Below are 19,367 nucleotides of genomic sequence, written 5' to 3' on the forward strand. Positions count from 1 at the left end.
GCAGTCCTCGTAGTTCTGGTTCCCTCTCAGTGGAAGAGCTTCATGAAGCAAGAGCCGAATTGATCCCTCTACGAAACCCTTCTTCACTTGGAAGTATCGATCGCAGCTTGAGATGTCAAAGATGAGATGTCAAGATCGTAATGTCAAAACGACATTACGATCTTGAAATTTCCGCCCCATACTTCTCACCTACTGCAGCCACTGGACTTAGCTGTTTTCAGGTCTTTCAAAACCGCATGGGATGAAGAGTTGGTCTCTTGGCAAAGGAAAAATCAAGGATAATTTAAATTTAAAACCAGAAATAATACGAAACGGCTTCAAGAAGGCAGGAATATTTCCCTTCAGTTCCATCGTCATTCCAAAAGAGAAATATCATCCAGAAACGCTGAAGGGGTGGGAGAAGGAAAAAGATAGAGAAGGTACTGAAGATACCGAAACTGAGGGCATCACTAATGAAGAGGACAACTTAGAGGCAGATCAAGTAGCAAGGGATGAAATACAGGACTATCAAAGGGTTATTCCTAATGAAAAGGCCAACTTTGAAGCAACTCAAGACGAACGGGACGAGCTGGAAGCTGGAGCAAGCAATATTTCATTTGAAGAGTTGCTGCTAGAAACGGTTTGACAGAATGTCTCGAGCAATTTGAACAAGGAAAAAGGCGAGTAGCAACAGGTGCCGAGGTTATCACCCATCAAGAAGCTCAGGAAAGAATACAACAGCAGGAATCCAACAAACAAAGTCTTAAGGAAATATCAAGGCAAAGAAACAAAAAAAGGAAGCAAAAAGAAATCAGCAGTGGAAGTAGCGACGAAGGCAACCGTGAACCGTTTTGCGAGGAATCGGACTATGACCTCCCAAGTGAAGAAAACACAGCCTCGCATTTTGAAAACTTTAAGCTACATGCTTGGATGTTGGTCAAGTATTGTACGAGAAGAACAATTAGGTATTACGCTGGGCAAATCATACAACAACCTACAGATAACCACGAATGTCAAGTTGAGTTTTTAAGGTATAACACTGCAACTGAGAAGTTCTTTTGGCCTCCAGTAGACGACATCGACACCATTGTTTTTGAAAACACAAACACAGCCTCGCATTTTGAAAACTTTAAGCTACATGCTTGGATGTTGGTCAAGTATTGTACGAGAAGAACAATTAGGTATTACGCTGGGCAAATCATACAACAACCTACAGATAACCACGAATGTCAAGTTGAGTTTTTAAGGTATAACACTGCAACTGAGAAGTTCTTTTGGCCTCCAGTAGACGACATCGACACCATTGTTTTTGAAAACATTGAAATGTTCTTGCCAAATCCCCTAGAAGACCGCCGTGGCAGTATGTTTTCATTTGCAGTGAATTTTGCAGGTATGCTCAACAGAAGTTTGAGCATATTATAAGCCTAATACTATTAGGTTTTAATCTTTGTTTGAAGGTGATTGACAATATTTCATGATGAATTTCACTAGTTCGGACTTCCATTGTCTACTATATAATATAATAACAATTATATTAACCAAAATAAACCTGAAATGAAATAATAGTGAAATAAAATACAAGTAAAAATAGAACAATTGAATAAATAAAAATAAAGAAATGAAAAAAATAAATAAAAATAAAAAGTGGAGAAATTCCAAGTCACGTTAGTTCACGACGTTTCGATTGTTAGTATCTACAATCGTCTTCGGGTGATGACTGGACTGATTCCTCCGAGAGATGACTATTTATAGGTCGTTCGAGTACTTTCACTTATCCCCGCTTTCCATTTTCCGCTTCACTGGTTCCGTGAGAGATGACCCTTTTGGCGAGACTTGGCCATTTTTCGCTTGATGATGGGTTTCCATATGTTGCGTATTTCTACGCTGGCTTGGCTGAATACGTTGTTGGACAACATGTATGCGGCTTCCTTGAATTTTCTTCTAAACCAATGTTCCTCTCTGTCCAAGATCTCAGCTTGGGACCACTCAATGTTGTGTTGATGGGTCCAAACATGGTCTGCTATTCCTGATTTGCTGGTTTTCCCTCGCTGTGTGTGTTTCTTGTGCTCGGCAATGCGAACATTCAATGGCCTCTTAGTTTCATCAATATAGGATTTTCCGCACTCACAGGGTATCCGGTAAATGCAATTCTTGGAATCGCAGTCCGCGTTTGGTGGCCTGGTTTTCGTGAGGCTGCTACGGATAGTGTTACCGTATCTGAAGCAGGTTCTGATGTTGTACTTGGAACCAATTCTTCTTATCCTCTCCGATAATCCTCTGAAGCACAACCAGTGCTTGCTTTATTGCAAGCACTGGTTGTGACGGCTTCTCTTCTTTGCGAGGCTCCTGCTGTCTTCTAGCCAAAGTCTTTTCTACCATCGCTTTGGAGTAGCCATTCCGTTGAAGATCATTTTTGATGATGTCTAATTCCTTCTCGAGATCTTCCTTCGTATTACAGAGCCCAAAAGCACGGTCTAATAGAGTCTTGATGATTCCTCTTTCAGTCGATTGATGGTGGTTGGATTCGTGGTTCAGATACTGTCCCGTATGAGTGGGTTTTCGGTATACAGATGTTTCCCACTTAGTGTCGGTCCTCTTCACCAAAACGTCTAAGAATGGCAATTCGTTGTGGCTTTCCTTCTCCATTGTGAAATTGATGGAAGGTCTCACGCTGTTGACGTGTTTCAGGAAGGCGTCTAGTTCAGTATTCCCATGGTTTCATATTATGAAGACCTATTTTGAGTTTTTGATATGCTTCTTTATGTCTTACCATTTTGATAATAAAATGACCGCTGGTAACTAGTTGTTTTGTCTGGGCGGGACAAGTTCGAAATTTTGAGGTATGAGGGCAGAAGATTTTTGTGGCTTTATTTAAAAATTTTGACGGGGAATTTAATTTCAGGAAAGTTTGGATTCTATCTATCTTTTAAGGTTCCTGTAAACTTCTATGCTGTTCTATAAATATAGCGATACTTCAATTCCAAGGAGTATATATTAAAGAAGGATTTGCTAAAAAAGTGTGCTCACTGTTCACTGTTGCTAGATACTAAGTTCCCCTAAAGTTGTACTCACTTGAAATGCGTGCGATCTTACCCCAACTTACCTCACTTCAATTTTTTATTTCGCACCCTATTATGAACGTCTTGTAGAATGTTATCTGTTTCGAGTTAATTTTACCCACATTTGAGGCAATTTTTCATCCTCCTTTCAGCCATCCCGTCACATTCAACCCAGTTAGTCTTATGTAAACCCGTGTTCGTTCTGTTTTCCTAAGAAAGATGGCTATCACCGCAATTAACGCGACCGTTTAACATTTGCAATTACATTCTCGAAGAATGCTCGTATACTTCCCAAATCGAGTTATTTACACGGATCGGTCGCCCACGATTACTTGTACATGATACACGTCGAGACGTGGAAGAAGAGAACGTGTCTAATTGATTATTTCTGGTGTTTTAATTAGTAGTCTGGTAGTCTAGTCAATGACCGTTTTCCCGGGTAATTTTGCCAAACAGTACCGATGTTCATAAAAATTTGGATTTGGGTGTTGACTTCAGATGGGTACAGGAAAGGCATCAGAAAAGATAAGTGCAAGTGTGAAAGTCTCACCAATTTTGAGATCCCCTGACACAAATTTCACTCACCCGGTATAACAGCAGATAAAAAACAATGCTCTCTGTTGGGAAACTCATGACAACAATCACTAAAACATAAAAATGGATAATTGGTGTCAAGGAAACATGAATAAAAAAATCAATATTCCTACTTGCAGAATTGGAACCTCTGGTGAAAAATAAGTACACGAACTGCGGGATACCAAACTAAGTTGCCATAATCAAAAAATGAGGAAGGACTTCGTGATTTGAAAAAAATTGGAACAGGAAAAATGTTACAGTACCGCTTTGTGGGAAAATTATTTACTTCACATAAAATTACCAAGCACAAACTGAAGTTTCTACACACATATTGTAATAAGCTCAAGAGAGCATTTCATGAAATTATTAAATAATACCTATAATAAATAAACAAGAATTTTAGAGTCTGTATTATGGTTTCACATATATCTGTTCAGTAACAGCAAATAAATGAGCAACTTTCAGAAAGTAAATTATAGAATGTTGAAATTACTGTAAATCAAGTAAATATTCTTTAAAAAACCATTACATTATACCGTTCAACTCCCTTTTTATTGTTGAAGCGAACATCTGTAAAAGGCAGGGTTTTCAGTTCAATATTTTAAGATATTATCATGACAACTCTTTGAAAATGTTCATATTGAACAAAACTCAACAAAAAGAGTGCCTTATTAAAAACATTCACCATCAAGATTTGAAAGTAATCATGTATACTCACGCTTTTTTAATTTCAGCTGTAGTTGCAGTTTTGGGCACGTCAAGGACTCTGTAATAGTCCATTTTGGTGCCACCTGATGGATCTTTATAACCCAGCTTTGAAGGAGAGCGCTGCAAAAATAAATATAATAAAATACTGATGTCATTGATTCAAGTTTATTCAAGTATTGCATGTACAAAAAAAATTTTTTACAAAATTCCATCATAAAAATCATAGTCAGAAAAAAGAAACTGTATTCCACAAATTCACTATATGAAGAAACAAAAATCCTACCAATCAGTCTTTTGTATGTTCATCAATGCATATTATAATACTGTATCTTAGAACGGATTCTACTAGGGAAGTATAAAGCATTAGTAGGTTTTTGCGTGAGAGGATATCTCTTGAAGTGTAAAATCTGTGCAGTAATGCTCTCAGTCGTTTATTTAAATTCGAGATGTGCTCTGTCCAGCGAATATGCTAATCCAGACTCAATCCTAGGTGTTTTATTGATGATACTCGATCTATTTCTGGGCAGGTACATGTATTTGTGTCCGTGTATATAGATTATAGGTGGATGTAGGTATATAGGTGTGTATAGGTATAGGTAAGATGTATATAGGTTTGTGGTAAATCTTGGGGTTTAGGTCCTAAACAAATCCAATGGATCTGATCATTCCCATATTGATTTCAATTTAAGAGCCACCGGTAGACAGCTGTTTCAGCCTATTGGGCATCGTCAGTACTGGGCAGGCGGTCCTCGATTGAAGACAAAATGTGAAAAACCAGAAAAGTACTTGATAAAAATAACTGCGTAAACGCAAGTGAAATATAAGTGGAACCACCTATTGGTGTGACACCCAAGTCAACTTGGTTTTTCTCATTTTGTCTTCAATCGAGGACCGCCTGCCCGGTACTGACGATGCCCAATTGGCTGAAACAGCTGTCTATCGGTGGCTCTTAAATTGAAATCAGTATGGGAATGATCAAAAAGTACTTATCTATTAATTTTTTGATTTTCATGGAATTATTTTCCAGCAGCTTGACTGCATTAACCTTTCTAGATTTCATATAATTTCTAGAAACATGAGGATTCGTTTTCCGATGGCATTTCAGGTTAGTTTTCCAAATTTCTGCTACCGCAGTTGTCGGTTGATTGGTCAAACCACCAACACTGACATAAAAACTTGGCAAGTTGGACCGCGGAAGGTTTGTTGGGATACTCTTCTTTGACCTTTCTGAGGCATTTGATTCTATCAATATTAATGTTGCTCTGGGCAAATTATCTGGACTGGGATTTCGGGGCATTTTTTGTCGTGGCTCGCATCTACTCTTGAGTATCGGAAAATTTGCGTAAAACTGGATGATTGTAGATCTCAATTTTTTGATGTTGATTTAGGAATTCCACAAGGATCAGTTTTAGGTCCCTTGATTTTTCTTCTGTGCGTCAATGATTTACCAAATTATTTGAGCACTGAACACATTTTTTTGTATGCAGATGATACGACAATCGCCACTGATGCTGAAACCCCAGAAGAACTTGTGCAGAAAATGAATGATTTGTCGAAAGAATTTACTGATTGGTGTAGTGACAATTCCTCAATTGTCAATCCTGACAAAACAGTATGTCTACAGTTTTATTCTCGTACAAAAATCTCAAATGATTATTTTGTGTGCCTAAACAACAAAAATATATATTTTTCGGGTTCAATAAAATTTCTGGGCACATATTTAGATGTAAATTTGAAGTGGAATACGCATGTTGATCAGACTAATTCGTCTAATATTTGGCTTAGATTACCGAATGACGTGTAGGAATCATTTTTAAAAGTTTATATTACTGACGGTACCATCGAGTTTACATTTATAAAACTGTAACATATGTTAAAATCAACATCAAGAGCTTCTCAAAAAATTTGAGAAGCTCTTGAGAAGCTCATGGTGGCCATGCTGGTCACCATGGTGACTTATTTAGAAGTATAAAGCACCGTACATCACTTCACGAAAGCAGTCCTAAATATAAAGGAATACGATTCTTCAATCATCTCCCAAGTGATATCAAAAACGAAAAAAATATTGAAAGATTCAAAACAAGATGGAAAAACTATTTAGTGGAATCCTGCTTTATGACATTAGTGAATATTTTGCTAATTCATAGTTTTTTAATGTGTTGTTTGCTTGTTTGTATGGACGATATGTTTAAAGTAATATAGTTATGTGTACCTATATATGTCTGTGTATATACATCTTATAACTTGTCCTATATCATGTGTATGATCTTAAATGATGAATAAAGATCATTATTATTATAAATGTATCGTTCCTCCCACCAAGACGTCGCCTTCGATCAAAGCAAATCTATTACCACGTCTCTGTTTACATAACACAGGAATGATTCAACAGATCTGATGAGTCTTACGTAAAGCTGAATGCGGAAGAATCAAGGGTCAGGTCAGCGTAGGGAACTTTTTTTCGAGGAGCATAGATAAGCCGATTTTGTAGATGGTATAACACGTTCGGATTTCGCTTTAGAGTTTTACGTGAAAGGCCGATAATTATGGGCTTTGGCGGAGGCACCGCTCACGAAACTATCGCCAGTGTTTTGTTTTATCGAAGGAGCATGTACCGGAGAAGTGGCTAGATGTAATGTGAGGCTGTCGAAGAGTTTGATTGATTTTTAAGCGTGGTGAAGCTGGTGATGGACGGAATCAACTATTTTCGAGAATCCAGTGCTTCGGAAGAATCGAGTGAATAATCGAGAATCGAAAACTTTCAGGAATAGGTTTTGTTTATATGCAAAAACAAAACATAACCTCGAAATGGGTATCGTTTTTGGAGAAATTAGGTTTTGTATGTGTAAATTGATGGATGTAGCCGTTACTACGTGGTAGGGGATCATAATGAAAAGGAAAATGAAAATTTCTATGTTTAGGGAAATTTTCATTTCCCTTTTCATTTTGTATGTGTATATCATATACATACATACATGATATACATACATGATATGTGCATGATATACACAGATGATATATACGAAGAGAAAAGAAAATTAAAGAAAAACAAAATTTATTGCCCAACAGATGAATCAATTTACAGGACAATATACAGTGTGTCAATTTTAAAACTTACAAATGAAATAGAAAAATATTTGAAACCGTTTCTAGGATAGTAAGGGGGAAATAAAGTGACATGAAAGATAACTCACCCCCAACAACCCCCACCCACCAAAACTCAAAAAGTTTAAATTGCAAACCCCTACTTGCGATACAACATTGAAAAGACTATAAAAATGCTATCCAATGGTATAAATGACAATTGTACAGGGTGAAACAATAATTGTGAAACTTTGGCTTGAATGTAATATTTAATGTGTTTTTTGTTAAACTGCAAATTTATTAAAAATATCAATCAAGTAAATGTTCAAAGTGGTTCCGTTGTTTTGTAAACAATAATACAGCCTATTTTCAAATTCTGCACGAACTTTGGCAAATGTTGTTCTAGTAATGGCGCGACATGCTTGCGTAATTCTTCCTCGCAATTCCCCAAGTGACGCAGGTTGAGTTTTATAAACAACTGACACAGAAAAAAGTCAGGTGGTGCCAAGTCTGGTGACTTTGGTGGCCACTCAATGGGACCTCTCCATCCGATCCATTTGTTCGGATAATTAGTATCCAACCAGTGCCTAACTGGAGCTGCATAGTGAGGAGGTGCTCCATCTGGTTGGAGGTGCAGCAAATTTTTGTCTACAGCTTGGGTGTACTGTAAACCATCGTGACAACTACAGCTGAATGATAGTATAGATCGTAAAAATGATGAAAACTAATGACATTTAAAAGTCTCAAACAAAACAAAAATTATCGACTCTGACACAAGTCAAAAAACAGATCTTTCCAACTTGTTTTGCAAAAACGGTTAATCAAGTTTTTTTTTTTTTTTAAAGTATCAACGGACACTTATCATTTAAAATAATAGTCCGGGAGGTAGCATTACAAATAAAAAAGTGATAGTAAGTCGGCTGATATCAAAGTTCGTGCAGACTTTGACAATAGGCTGTATTATTGTTTACAAACCAAGGGAATCCACTTTGAACATTTACTTAATTGACATTTTTAACAAATTTGTAGTTCAACAAAAAAACTTATTGAATATTCCATTTAAGCCAAAGTTTCACAATTATTTTTTCACCCTATACAATTATCATTTATACCATTGGGTAGCATTTTTATAGTCTTTTTAATGTTGTATCACAAGTAGGGGTTTGCAATTTAAACTTTTTGAGTTTTGGTGGGTGGGCCTAGAGGGTTGATGGGGGTGAGTTCTCTTTCATGTCACTTTAGTTCCCCCTTACTATCCTAGAAACGGTTTCAAGCATTTTTTGATATCAGCTCTCACTCGTGTGATATAGTCCATTGTAAGTTTTGAAATTGACACACTGTATAATATAATAATGCAGAATACTAAAGGCTACTTAAATTAAATGTATAAAAAAAGATTGACATATTAAGGATTTGCCAATAATATTGGCATTACGTGTAAAGGAGCAAACTCTGCACTTTTTAACATTCATTGCCAATTTATTGATTTGACACCAGTTATCTGTCAGGTCTAATTGAGACTGGAGATAAGAGCAGCTCTCTAAACTTGTGATAGATGAAAAGATCTTCAAGTCGTCTGCAAAAAGTAGGTTGTCACACGAAAGCTCGGAGGTGAGATCATTTATAAAGATGAAGCAGGGGTCCCAGATTGAAGCCTTGTGGCACACCGGATGGTGATGAGTATGGTGTAGACGCAAATCCATTATAAAAAACAACATTGGTTCTCTGATCCAAATAACAGCCTAGAAGTTGAGTTAGTGAGAGATTTGAACCTATTTGGGCTATTTTCTCTAGTAAGATGGAGTGACTAATTCTCGACTCGTTCTTTTCTGTCCATTACTTCTATCAAAAACTGCTTGATACTGCAGATATTAGATACAGTGGACTTATTTGCTAGAAAGCCATGCTGGTTTGCAGAGATCAGGGGTTTGACTTGTGACATTAGTTGGTCATACACAGATATCTCAAAGGTCTTCGCGAAGTTACACAGAATAGATATTAGTCTATAGTTCTCAATATTCTCTGGGTTTCCTGAATTGAGAATTTGGCAGATTTTTGATGGTTTTCATCGTTAAGGAAAATGAGATTCGCTTAGGATTGTGTTAAATATTTTCAACAATAGACAAGCAAGAACCTGAGCACAGTCCCTCACTAGGAAGCTATGAATAAAATCATATCCAGAAGTCATTTTATCGGGTAATTTCCTAAGTGACAGTATTACTTGTTCCTCTGTGGAAGGTGTTATGAAAATATTTTCTCCTCTCATAGTATCAGAATTGAACTCAAGATTTGTATGGTGGAAGAAAACGTTGCTGAAGAACGCAGCAAAATCGTTTCTATGTCTAGCTAGATGATGAGCTCTAACAACCAAGGAGCATCACAATAGATCTGAAAAGTTCGCAGTGAATCAGGCAATGGGCTAGCTCCCCAACAATTTAATCTAATCTGCCATCCACGGAATTTTGTTTATTTTCTTTCTCTTTCCAACTATTCACCTCATCTCTGTCAAATCCTTTTTTTAATGCACAATCTTTCAAAAATCGCTTACAGACACCTGTGCTGAATCACATCTGAGTGTCAAATTTCAACTACGAGTTGATATAATATACCCAGTTTCTATACCAAATCGGGATTCGACAATCTATCAATGCGTCGAAGAAACTACACAAGTACAAGACTGGTCTATTGCATTACAACATCGACATACTCGTACACACGATCTAAAGAAGAAACCAAGTGGGAGGATTATGGGATCATCGATTGGCCTAGATAAATCAAAGTGTTTGCTCGGAGAACATGTAAATCTAAATATTGCACTCGATTAGGCAGGGGCGTAGTGAGAGATTATTACTGAAGGGTGTCGTGAATGAATTAGGCCACGTGTAGATATTTTTATAGGCGAAACTACTTCTTCCTGGACTCTGAAGTTGACTTTTTTTCAACGGTCCATACTTCTTCTATTACAGGAGATTTGGTATTGTTGTGTTGGATACTGGTCTTGTGCTTGTTTTAACATGACTCATTAGAAAAATGCAAAGTCTGGAAGTTTTCAATTTGTTTGACCTACTCATTTTCAAATATATGCATAATTTCCAGACCATGGATAGTGGAAATTGACAGTTCCAGCATTTCCCGAACGACACACATGCAAGCAAAATATTCTTACACTTGTTGAGCAGTATATCACTGATCAGCTACAATACCAAGGATCTGGAAATCATCAAAACTCCGTCCCATTTTCAAGAAAGGAGATAGACGAGATATTTCAAATTATCGGCCTATTTCTATTATTTGCAACTTTGCAAAGGTTTTTGAGGAGCTGGAGCGAGTTATATATCGGCATGCAAGTCGAAATATAAATATAAACCAACACGGTTTTATGAAAAATCGTTCAACGGTCACCAATCTTCTGACTGTAACGCAATAAATTGCTGAATCTATTGACAGTAGGGCCCAAACTGATGTTACTTACACAGACTTTTCTAAGGCCTTCGACAGGCTTGACCATGGCATTCTACTAAACAAACTAGTAGCCTTTGGATTATCTCCCTCCTTAATCGCATTCTTTCAGTCCTATCTACGGGGTCGAAAACTATATGTTCAGCTCAATGGTTTCAAATCTACGGAATATAGTGCTCCTTCCGGTGTTCCACAAGGGCCAAATCTGGGACCGCTGCTCTTCAATGTCTTCATTAATAATATTGCAGATGTTATAGATGTGTATTTCCTTTTGTATGCCGATGATCTAAAACTACACCGCCTCGTTGAGAACATAGATGATTGTGTGAACCTCTCAGCAATCGTAGGACGGGTTGTAAAATGGTGTTATGGAAATAACTTGTCGATAAACCCTGATGAATGTAAGGTCATGTCCTACAGTTTAAAAACGAACATCTTGATCTTTGATTATTCAATAGAAAACGTTTCCCTGGTGAGACCAGAAACATTTACTGATCTTGGCGTCACATTTGACACTGCACTATCATTTGATAGGCATATCGAAGATGTTGTAACCTCCTCCTGTCGTTTTTACGTAACAGTAGTGATTTCAAAGAAACTTCGACCTTAAAAAGATTAAAGTTAGAAAACGCGTCAGTTGTATTGAGCCCTTTTATCAATATCATATTGATAGAGTAAGAGCAATTCAATGACGTTTTTTAAAACTGCTAAGCCTAAAAACCGATGGCATTTATCCTCCAATAGAAACAACCCACTCTGAATTGCTACAAAAGCATAACTTTTTTAGTCTCGAAAAATGTTGTACTAACCTATAAAATTATCAAAAGCATAGTTGATTGCCCAACATTACTGGAAAAGTTTAATATTTGCATTCCTAGAATCTGTTCCAGACACATCTCGCACAAATGTTCTGGAAAATTCTTCCTAAAATAATTGTTTTGTCACCTATAATAAATATAAAATGTTTAGTCTTCATAGTCACTTGTTTCTATTGTTTGTAGTGTTTGTAGACTTTACAGTCACTTGTTTGTGATGTATTTATTATACTGTGTTATTTCCTGCTCTGTAATTGGGCTGCTCTGTAGAGTATTTTATTGCAAATAAATAAATAAATGAATAACTAAATAAATAAATCAGTATATATTTGATAAGCTTTGGTGTATAGTGTTATCAAAACTTGCATTACTTTCTTGAGGGGTTGATGAAACAAGTTTGAGGTTATGCTCCTGCAGCTCCGTTCAAAAATGAGCAACTCATCCAATTGATTTTGGTAAAAATAACATCAAGTACTAACTCAAGTTTTGACATAGGTCCGGGTTGTTAGGCCAGGGATTGAAGTTGTGCGATTTCAGCCCCTTCCAAGACGCAGTTGTCCGCTTTCTGACTCCCGGCGGTGTACTCCTCGAGGATACTTCTGACCTGCTTCGACGTATCTTCCATTGCTGCCAGGAGTCTTGCAGGGGGAAACGGGAGCTTCTTCCTAGATATCGTTCTGGGTCCTCCACGGGGAGTCCATGGTATGGTCAGCGTGTTGATGGCGTCGGTGTTATTGCTGCTCATCGTTCTTGTCGCCTATCGTCCTTGAAGTTCCTGAAATCGAAGGTGGATTGGTTCAGTATTTACTAGGTTGTATAAGGTTTGACATGGATAGCGGTAAGGGAGGTAGTGGATGTTTCGTGGGATTCTTTTCTCGGTTGTTAGGATGCTATTAGGATGCGGTGGGATAGCCTTGGGGAAGCGTACAGTAGATTGTTACTTTGTAATCAAGAACTGGTCTGATGAACGTTTTGTAAGTGTGTAGGAGGGTTTTAATGTCGCATCTCCCGAGCTTGCCTCTCATTGCTTTCCGTAGATTTGCTCTTTTCCGGACCCTGTCCAGAGTTTCTCTCAGGTCGACTTGGGGGTCCTCGTGAAGGTGACCCCCAAGTAGAATACCGAGTCTTGGAGCATGGGATTTTATCCTAAAAGTCTGAAGTTTAAGTTATCAGTGAAACAATGCCTCTTTACAAAATTCTTTTATTAGAATAATTCATGAAAAATATCAGTACATCGTCAAGTCCATATCCTTTCAGAACGAATCCATCAATCAGTATCGGTATCCTCCTTGATGACTGTGACCAGCGCTGTGCCCGGTGAACTGGGTAGTCCTTCCAGCAAAAACTCCTGGTTGGTTTCCTGCGAAACCTCCCGTGTAACCGGTACTGTAACCACCACTGTACTGCGTCTCTCTGTACTGACCCTCATCAACTATTCCGCGAGCTTCGTCAGCCAAGTTCTGTTCGATGGACCTTTGGATGGCTTCCGGAATTGGTGGAGGAGTGGGGAGATGGGCACCAGAAGCGTGGAAACCATTTTCATCGGCTGCAACAAGATATTCGGTTGACTGACTATCAAAAACATCCTTCAGTGCTGAAGGAGTTGTGAGCTACCGTAGCTACACAGTGAAACACTTGTTCTGAGAATGGTGAACTCGAATGTATTGAGTTTCTTGAAGGATTAAGATTAATCTCTTTTGGGAAATAACCCTTTCCTATAATTTCAAGGTAGTTTGCAATAGGTCGCTGTAGCACCCCTGCGATATACAGATAGCTGTCTATTGATGAATATTTCAGAAATTTTAGGGTTTCAACTGATTCAAAATGGTACATATTCACAATACTTCGCAATACGTTTGAATTTGAATTTGAAAAGGAGTGATTTGAGTTCTGTCGAGCATTAAAAAGTTTCTGTAGCATATACGAATTCCTAATTTAGAATAGTACTCCAAGTTTTTGAGGTGCTGCATATATTGTTTTAGTTACTAGATTATGCCAAAACGTGTCCAATTTGACACCAAAAAAATTATTCAAATGCTGCTAGCAGAATGGGGAATATTCCTCAATTTGGGTTATTACAGCAAATGCAAGTTTGAACAAAATAAAGTTGAGTTTAATTCATGAGTTTTTCAAATTCAATTTGAAAAGTATTCAAATTGATGTTTCAAATGTTGGGTTTTAATTTTTAAAGGGATTTGTTTCTAATTCACATACTGGCAACAGCGCCGAGAATACTACATCGGAGTTCAGATTACCTGGATATTCTACTTTAAAAAAGGAAAATTATCTTTATAAATCAACAATTAAGGCAAAATATAAATTATAGTTCAATACCACCTCCACAAGCCACATAAACAGCAGTTGTTTTGTTATTTATTTATATAGAGAAAGATAGGTTCGGTGCACAAAATGTCATATGTCACAGAATGTCTCGGAACATAAGTAAACAGAACAGCACGCCTCTGAAATATGTCATCTTTGTTTGTCTCATTCAGGTAACAGATTCATTGTCCTTTATTAGCTATAACCGATGTTGCCAAATGGTGAAATAGAAACGAATCCCTTTAAATGTTGAATGCATTATTTCATTCCTCTTTTTTAAGTATTTTAATAATTTTTTAAAGAAAATACTTGATTTACGTCAGGAGGAACATTCCCCCTTATCCAGAGCATCTACTCCTAACCTAGGAGGGATAAGGGGGAATCCTCGACCGAGGATGTAACCTAAGTTACATCCTCGGTCGATTATGATCGCAATGACACAAAAATAAACGGGAGAGAGTGCTGGTTAGGTACCTATTCAGTTCTAGTAAACAAATCAATCATAGACAGTAGCGCCATCTCTTAGCAACAAGCGGAAATACCCTATTATTTTTGTTGAGATCAATAGAGTTTTCCACACGCTTCGAGTCTAGACTAGAACCTTCCTTATCGATATAAAAGGAGCACGTAGGCGCGACGTGAGAGTGTTGAGTCGAGTAATCGAAGCAATACGGTCGGAGAAGGATTCTTGTTGTACTGAGGCTGTAGGAAAATCAGGTAAAAAATTAAACTTCAAAAGTTGAATGCATTATTTCATTCCTCTTTTTCAAGTATTTAAATAATTTTTTAAAGAAAAAGGTTGAAATGATAAGTTTAAAATGCGTTGTTTTAGAGCTCTTTTATGAAAACTACTCGATTTTCGTCAGGCTACCAGTGATGCAATTGAACCCAGGTTTGTGTTTAATAAACTCTACAGAATACAGATAAAACAGAACACAGAGTCAAATGCTACAAATGCAATACGCATATAAACAGACGGCTCAAAAACCAAAGAAGGCTCAGGATGTGGAGTGTACTCCAAATCACTAAGCCTATGGATTGAGTGGGGAATGGGAAAAAATACCAGCTTGGCCCAAACAGAACTGGCTGGTATCTCAATCGCCACAAAAGAAATAACCAAGAAAGGAATTTCTGGCAAAAACATAACAATCTGCACTGACAGCAGACAAGCCCTATTAGCCTTAAACAGACAACGTGTTACCTCAGGGCTAGTACTAGAATGCCACCAAGATTTAGCCAAGAGAGTGTATATTCTGCGAGTCTTGGCCTACACCTGCCGATATAAAGGAGATGTCTCCCAGCGATCTGTCCACTTTCCTGGAAAAGACAGGATGGACGATGACCTATGAGGACAACTCCTCGGGAGGATGTACAATACTCTATAGATACAGATATTATGTTCGGTATATCGTTTTCTTCTCGTAAAGAATTTTTTCTGAAAAAGCTGCAAAACTACGAACAAAAAAACAACCTGGCATGTGGTATCGGCGTTAATTAGTAGGCAAGGATAGGATCAAAGTGAGCGAAACTCATCTTGTAATGCAGGTATTCAGTATCTGTTTGACAAAAACAAAAGCGATGCCTGTGACAGATGCTTGCTGCAGAGTTTTTCATTACCTGCCATGCCATGTTCAGAAATCTAGGCACAGACAGTTTTGGCTTCCTAGAGAGGAGAGGTTCTTAGCAGTTTGATACCAACTTGGACATAGTTCAAGAGCCAAGCCGCTTGTCTACCGATAGTCTGTTACATTCCGCAAAAACCAGTTTTAGGAAACTGTAAGTTGTTCAGGCTCTCTCTCTCTCTCTCCAGAAAGAGTGGTCTACCTCTCCAAGGTGAAGAAGAATACCTTCACCTTCAGCAGAGAGTTTCATCTGACCCATTTACTATTACATTTCATGCAGTGAATTCATTTGGGCTCCAAGCCCCAAAATTTTCCACAGGTCCTTCGACATGCCCATAGAGATAGTCTGGCTTTATGACGAATATTTTCCAAGTGACTTTTCTGTTGAGAGGAATATATTTAACTTCTGCTGTGAATGATTAACCTCACCATGAAGGAAATAGAGTTGAATCACCCAGATTCCTCCTTCTGATGAAGGGAACTATCAAAATTATATTGGACTTTATAGATATCTGCTTCCTCTTACACTTACGGTGAACATCTTTATGAGCTTGCGTATCTACCTATCCGCTGCCAATGATAATCAAGCAAACTGTCAATCAGGAGTGACCACAGAAGGGGAGTTACTCCTATGGGAAACTCCTGGTGACCTTGAACCTAATGGCCCCACTTCAAAAAGAGCTATTTTGTTCCATGAGTCAACTTCCATGACGGTGAAGCAGTCAACACTGTCAAAAAGTATCATACAACAACCACTAACCTGTATATTGGAGTTGTATCTGCTGTCCTTCGGGCGATGAGTAAGAGAACCCTCCATGAGCTCTTGTTCCATCCCCTCTGGCGTCTCCTTGCTCCTGAGCGCTGATACCGTTTCCGGTTTCGTAGGAGAAGCGATAGGTTCCATCTCCTTCGTTGACGTTGTCCAAACTGCGGATAGGGATCTGTTGACCGGATCCTGAGTAGGCTGACGAACCTGAGTATGCTGTGGCGAAGCCTGTTGCTGGAGCTTGACCGGTGAATCCTGAGAATGAGTCGGACTGGTAGCTTCCTGCGGGTCTTTGGTAGGGGGGGAGGTAAGAGGTGTCGAGTCTGGCACTCAAGGCGGAGCCTAAGAGGGTGAGTGCGAGTAGGACCTGGAAGAAGAGCGAGAGTAGATTCAACGGTATATTTGAATTACACGTGGGGGTTTTATAGGATTTGAGAGAGCAGTACCTTGATGTACAGATTTCATAGGTTTTCTTTTGTTTCTTGAAATAAATACAAGGAATATTGCGAATACACATCTTCTTGTCAATAATACACTACAACACAATCGAGCTGGAAAGTAATGGTTTTAGATGCAACTGCAATGAGTTTTTGCCTGACTATCGGATTATATGGCATCAGAACCATCACTAATTAAGTACACTTCTGAAATTGTCTAAATAGAATTGTCTAACACATAGATGGCGCTATTCGTATTATATCCATCGCTTTTTCAGTTGGTACTAACCTTTAAAAGGAAGCTGTTAAAATTTTATGATACTCTACTCATGAGTTTCTGAGTTATTTTGCTGAGAGTGACACCATTTTTGTTGATTTAAAAACAATGGATGAAAAACAATTTCGTGTTTTGATTTTACACTGCTTCTTGATGCGAAAAAACAGCGTTTTCTTTCTCAGGCTCGGCTTAGGTTCAATACCAATATTTCTGACACAGAAAATGGAATATTTATTGTCAAGATTTACAAATTGAAAAAAATGATCAGAAACTAATTATGACAAAAGATATAAGGATATTCAACACTGATTTATGTGGTCAAAAATATTTGACATTAATGATTTTGTTTTCGAAGCTGACACAATTGTAAAGTGAGAACAAAAATCAAACAGATGCATGTCAAACTTTTTGGGGTATATTAACTATTCCTTCTCTAATAGATAACTAAAAGTGATATATAGATTTCCACTATCTTTTATTAAATCCACATTTTTCATGTGCTCATTGATCTGGATCATCTCAAGAAGTTTTTTGAACGAGTCATTCAGTGTGTGAAACTTGTACTTCTATTTTAATTCAATATAGAGTTGAAGCGCTGGAATTTTTATTCCACAATTATTGTTTCATATTTTATTGACAATATATGACTTGTTTATTTAGGTATGGATTTTTTTCAGTAAGATTTTTGATTTCTCGATAATTTTGATGCCGCTTTTTAAATATCGAGCTATTTTGTACAAAATTAGATGATATTTTTTGCTATATTGAGAGCTGGAAGTATGCAGTTTTCATGTATTTGCTCACTGGAACTTTTGCTTCATATTTTTGTTTCTAACTAGTGGTAAGAATTATTCTCTTAGAGTTACTTTATCATAAATTCAAAACTACCAGTGGAGGTGGAAGATTTTTTTCACTTTCTGAAGAAAGTCCTAACTTTGCAACTAGTTGTAAAGGGCAAGACAACAAAACCACATTCGAGCTTAGAAATTATATTATAGGTACATATTTTAGTGAGCCAAGAAATTTTTGTAATGGGTGATATTTGTATAGGAAATAATGAAGCGAAATTTATGGCACTTGGAGGTATTTCAGTTTTCATTCAAGTATTGCAGAGAAAGTCATCATCAAAATATTCTTCAATAGAGACAAACTAATTTTATCTTCGGATGAAAACTTTTGGAAACTAAATCGGCCTTTTCAAAAATGATCTTGTGAATAACGTGAATCTCGAAAACTTCGTAAATAAGTCAAATGAGAAAACTGAAAACAAAAACCAAATACTGAAAGAATACTCCTGCATCTACAATAAGAACAGAGATTGTTTTGACACTCATAGCTTGTCACTTTATCCTGTTGAATAGCTGAGAAAAATCAGTTATAAATTCGATGTTCGATTAGCTTCCGAAAACCAACGTGATCTAATATCTGCTTATCAATAATTTTTGTCAAACTCAATATTTTTTTCCATTAATGCACTTCAAAAACTATTTTTAGTGATTTCAGGAAAGTACAATACCAAACAAAGGTTCCTCTCCAAGTGGAATTCAGATAATATTTTCTAGAAAATCTAGTACCATGAAAAATGCAACAATAGCTGGCAAAAACTCCAAAACTCTTACCTTCATTTCTAAGTAAAACTACCACACTCAGATATCAGAGCAAGAAATGATCGAATGATATCAACAACTCGCTCCATTTGACTTTTATACACATCGTCACCTCGTGGTTTAGCCCCCGAAATTAAAGAAGGATGGGCCGGCAATCACATTCAAATGATTCGAATGATTTTTTTAGATTGTAGAATCGGATCACCTTTAGGATGGGCATCAAGGTCGCGGGTAATGAGTCTGCGATTCTTCGCAGTGTCTAACTGAAGAACGCTGCATACCTCAAGAAGGTGTATTTTTGCATGGTTCTCTTGTTTCCCAGTGCAGGATTCAAGTACTTTATTAATTTCTACCCTTAATCAAAACTGTGAAGTTTATTAGAAATACTTTTTTGATCATTAGAAAATGAAATTGATGAAGAAAATGTGTGAGATTCATGAAGAAGTGAAGATAACTATATGCAACAAAGACTGAAAAATTCCAAGCTGGGTAGAAAGTGACATAAGTAGATAAAAAACTTGTGTAGGTTGGGTTAGGTTAGGTCGTCCAAAGTGAGTGGATCTATTCGACCCTCCACCGCAACCCGCAAGGGTTTATTGTGGCTCATACCTATTCGCACTCGACCAAATGAACTCAGCTTCTTAACGAAGCATATG

General features: G+C 37.5%; 1 protein-coding gene across 1 annotated transcript; it reads right to left on the minus strand.

Annotated features, from left to right (window-relative positions):
* Nucleotides 1-12,865: 12,865 nt before the first annotated feature.
* On the minus strand, nt 12,866-18,878 carry LOC111504910 (cuticle protein 3). The gene is made up of 3 exons (XM_023159630.2): nt 18,724-18,878; nt 16,385-16,757; nt 12,866-13,226 (listed from the first exon to the last, which is right to left on the minus strand). Exons 1-3 carry the CDS (start codon nt 18,727-18,729, stop codon nt 12,952-12,954), a joined length of 654 nt encoding a protein of 217 aa, XP_023015398.2. The 5' UTR covers nt 18,730-18,878; the 3' UTR covers nt 12,866-12,951.
* Nucleotides 18,879-19,367: the final 489 nt, after the last annotated feature.

The sequence above is a fragment of the Leptinotarsa decemlineata genome, unplaced genomic scaffold (genome assembly GCF_025532065.1).
Source record: "Leptinotarsa decemlineata unplaced genomic scaffold, Ldec_3_MD MMD2_tig00002082_RagTag_RagTag, whole genome shotgun sequence".
Classification (NCBI taxonomy): Eukaryota; Metazoa; Arthropoda; class Insecta; order Coleoptera; family Chrysomelidae; genus Leptinotarsa; species Leptinotarsa decemlineata.

What these genes read in the sequence shown, in the direction of transcription:
- LOC111504910 (XM_023159630.2), bottom strand. An exon ending in GATACAACTCCAATATACAG is followed by an intron (nt 13,227 to 16,384) that starts GTTAGTGGTTGT and finishes ATCTTGTTGCAG; the next exon opens with CCGATGAAAATGGTTTCCAC.